The sequence below is a fragment of the Teleopsis dalmanni genome, chromosome 2 (assembly GCF_002237135.1).
Source record: "Teleopsis dalmanni isolate 2A chromosome 2, ASM223713v2, whole genome shotgun sequence".
Classification (NCBI taxonomy): Eukaryota; Metazoa; Arthropoda; class Insecta; order Diptera; family Diopsidae; genus Teleopsis; species Teleopsis dalmanni.
In genome coordinates, this window is record NC_051847.1 from 99,794,419 (window position 1) to 99,798,263 (window position 3,845).

At 35.9% G+C, this 3,845-nt stretch overlaps 1 protein-coding gene across 1 annotated transcript in view; it reads right to left on the bottom strand.

Annotated features, from left to right (window-relative positions):
• Window positions 1–2,144, bottom strand: part of LOC119675172 (photoreceptor-specific nuclear receptor-like) — a 24,129-nt gene extending 21,985 nt beyond the window's left edge. The window contains exon 1 of the mRNA XM_038086361.1: window positions 2,080–2,144. Coding sequence (XP_037942289.1) covers window positions 2,080–2,144 — 65 coding nt within the window. The remainder of the gene's footprint in view (window positions 1–2,079) is intronic.
• Window positions 2,145–3,845: the final 1,701 nt, after the last annotated feature.

Genomic DNA, 3,845 nt, shown 5'->3' on the forward strand with positions numbered 1-3,845 from the left:
TAAAACGCCATAATTTTTTCATTTTTTTTAAATTTTATTGAATGAAAGCAAAAAATGTCGGAAATAACATCAAATTTGAGAATCGGTTTAGAATTGTTCGAATTGGCCACCTTTGGCACGAACTATGGCCTTCAAACGGCCAATGAAACCATCACACGCTGCCCGAAAGTGGCTCTGTGGTATTTTGTCCCATTCTCGGCGAAGCGCTTGCTTGAGATGATCGACACTTTGGTATTTTTTAGTGCCAACCTTGCTTTCCAAAATACCCCAGGCACAATAGTCCAACGGATTGGCATCCGGAGATTTTGGTGGCCATTGTGCGGTGGAAATGAAGCGAGGAACCTCATTTCTTAACCATTCTTGGGTGGCGCGTGCTGAGTGCGATAGTGCTGAGTCCTGTTGGAATGTTCAAGGTCTGCGGCCGAAATGTTTGCGTGCCCAGGGCTTCAGAACTCCCTCCAAAATATTTTCGCGATAGATTTGCGCATTGATTTTGACCCCACGGTCGATGAATACGAGCGGCGAGCGACCATCGGCTGTTATGGCGGCCCACACCATCACCATGGCCGGCTTTTGAGTTGTGGTGGCCAACAGAAGTTGCAAATTTTCAGCTGACCTCTCTGGCAAGTAAACACGATCATTTTGTTTGTTTACAAACTGCTGGATAACGAATGGTTTCTCATCGGAGAAAACCAAATTCGGCAGTTCACCACTTTCGGCCAAGCGAAGCAACTCTTTAGCTTTTTCGAGTCTAACTTTTTTTTGCGCATCAGTAAGAACTTGCACTTTTTGGAACTTCAATGGCTTTAGTCCAAGCTCATTTTTCAATATTTGCCGAATGGCATATTGCGATATGTACAGCTCACGAGCCATTTTTCGTCCACTGCGACGCGGATTTCGTTCGATTCGCTTCTTCACTTTTCGAACCATTTCTGCCGATGTTGCTGTTTTTTTTCGTCCACTTCCTTGACGTCGGGCTACGCTACCAGTACCATGGTAACGAGCGATGATACGAGACACAAAAGATTTATTCACTTTTAAATGCTGGAGGGCTCTAACGATAGCCACTTGTGGTTTTCCAGCCAAATGCAAAGCAATCACACTATCACGCTTGAATTCCATCACAAATAACTTTTTTTCTGAAAAATTCCCACCAAAATGCTTTTGTGCGCTTGTAAACAATATAATGAGCTGTCACTAGAATAAATCTGACAGCTGTGGGACGAGCGGTTTAGAAATGACAGCAGTCTGAAGTTGGTTGCAGTTTTTTCATCTCACCTTGTATTATATTTTGTATCGTGATTAAGATCATAAATATAATACTTCAAGGTTAACAAAAGACTATTTTAAGAAGTAGCTAGCGTTGCATATGCTAGCGCTAATGTACGATAACAACAACGGCAACTAAATAAAGCAATCGGGGTTGATGGAATACCAAACCTGGCACTAAAAATTACCATAGAAATCAATGTCGAAAGTGTTCGACACATGCATAAAGAAAACAGAATTGCCCTAGATATGTTAGATATAATACAAAGGTTGGTGCTTATATTGGAAAACAATTACGTTCAAGATGCATCGGGCTACCACCCGTTAATGTATGATTGATACGACCGGTAAACTACTGAATGAAATAATCAGCCAATGACTCGTCTTGAACAATAATGGTTTGTCAGACCGACAATTGGGTTTTCGTGAGGCACACTCTATAATAGAAGTCGTAGAAGCCGTCATAACGATAGCAAAAGATGCCATTGAAGCAGACCGCTGGCTGGAAGGAGATAAGGAATACTGTGTCATCATTATATCTGACGTCAATAATAAATTTACCTCGACAGTGTTCCAGGCTATAGTACCAGCACTCGACAGAAAAAACGCCCTGAAGTATTTAATAGAAATTATTGTCGACTTTTTTAAAGACATAGTGCTTTTATACTACACAAACAAAGGCAAGTAGTAATATATACCAAGTAGCAATAGGAATCAGTATTGGGTTTAATATTATGGAACGTTATGTATGACGGATTGCTGAAGCTTGAGCTCCTAGAAAAAGCAGAAATCATTAGTTTCGCCGATTACCTTGTTGCTGTAAAATATGTGATAACAGCTTTTGCACTATCGCGTATAATAACCAATATAGGCATTATACAGAATAATCAGAATAATACAGAAGAAGCAGTTGTTGACAAATATAGTTAAGTCTATTGTTATGTTTGCGGCTCCCATATGGGCAGATGTAATGAATAAACAGACATACAGGTTTGGAATAGACGCAGCCTACAAGAGGTGTGCGGTCAGAGTTGTTTCCGCTTTCCGCACAGTGTGTACTAATGCGACAGTGGTTGCATAAATTGAAAATGAAAAACATGCAGCTAAAAGAACTGGGCTCACGAACTACAGCGACCTCAAAGAAGAAGCATTGATTAAGTGAAAACAGAGTTGGGATACTTCCACGAAAGGAAGAGGGACACATGAGATCAAAGCGAGGACTAAAAGAAAGCCATTGTTCAGTAATGGGCCAAAATACCGGAAGATCACATTTGTAAGCCATAGTCAAGACTAAATATGTAAGCTATGTAAAGTAAAAATATTTACGCAAAAAATTTGCTATACTATATGATATATGAGGTGGGAATTCTAAATAAAAAAACAATGATGTGTTTTACCAATAGAAGCGCAGTCTAACGTGACGTGACAAATGACTTTGTTAATGATTTTGTTATTCAAGGCCGGATTATGCGATCTTCTCTTCAATCATGTTTGTATCTATCTAATACCTGATATGACACAAAAAATGGTTATTTCAGCATATAAAACTTACATTGTTATACTAAATTATGTAATTTTAGCTGTCAAACAAAAATTCTAAACTGAAATCAAAAAGCAAAAGTATCGATTCACACGATTAATTATTGTAATTTGTTTGTCAGATTTATTGTTTGTCCACACTTTTTATCTACTTTTATAAAATATTTACTTTGTATGAAAATTGCATTTATTCCTTAAAACTATACATAATAGCATAAGGTTATACTGCACAATACTGTACTACGGTGAACTGTCTATGTTAAAATCAATTTGATTTTGAAGAAATTATGATTCTGTTTTATTTTCAGTTGTCAGAATGTTCATACAAATCTTTTTAATTTAAACTTGCTTTGCTTTCAAAATCAAGAATAATTTGAAATGACAACTATAATTACAATCAAAAGACTAGTGTGAATCCAGTATTAGAATTAACGCTAATTAAATACTCATATTTGTTATTTGTGTGATGAGTTAAAAACAAATTAAATTTTCTTCTTATAGGAAATTGCGTAATGTATTTTTAATTCACTTTACAAATTTTTTTTTTTATGGCAAAATTCTTCTTTCTGCGGCACTTAGCCAATATTACGAAATAACTCAAGATTTTCGGAATAATTTCAACTCCCTATTATGCACAAAAATTTAAACAATTCTTACGGTATTCATAAACTATTGTTAAAAACCAAAAAAAAAGTATGCAATTGAATTAGATACAATACAATATGCCCTTACAAGCATTTAAGAGTAAAATAAAAATTATTTCTGAACATTTGTCATATTTTATATTAGAAACATATTTTTAAATAAACCAAAGTGCTTTAATTGCATAAATGTTTTTTTTTTCGTTTTAGACTGCAACAAATATTCGATCGTTATATAATATATTTTGTAAATATAAAGCTGTACTCGTGGATCCTGCAGAGTTCGCCTGCCTAAAAGCTATTGTTCTTTTTCGTCCAGAAACAAGAGGTTTGAAGGACCCTAACCAAATAGAAAATTTACAGGATCAAGCCCATGTAAAAATTTATTTCATATTT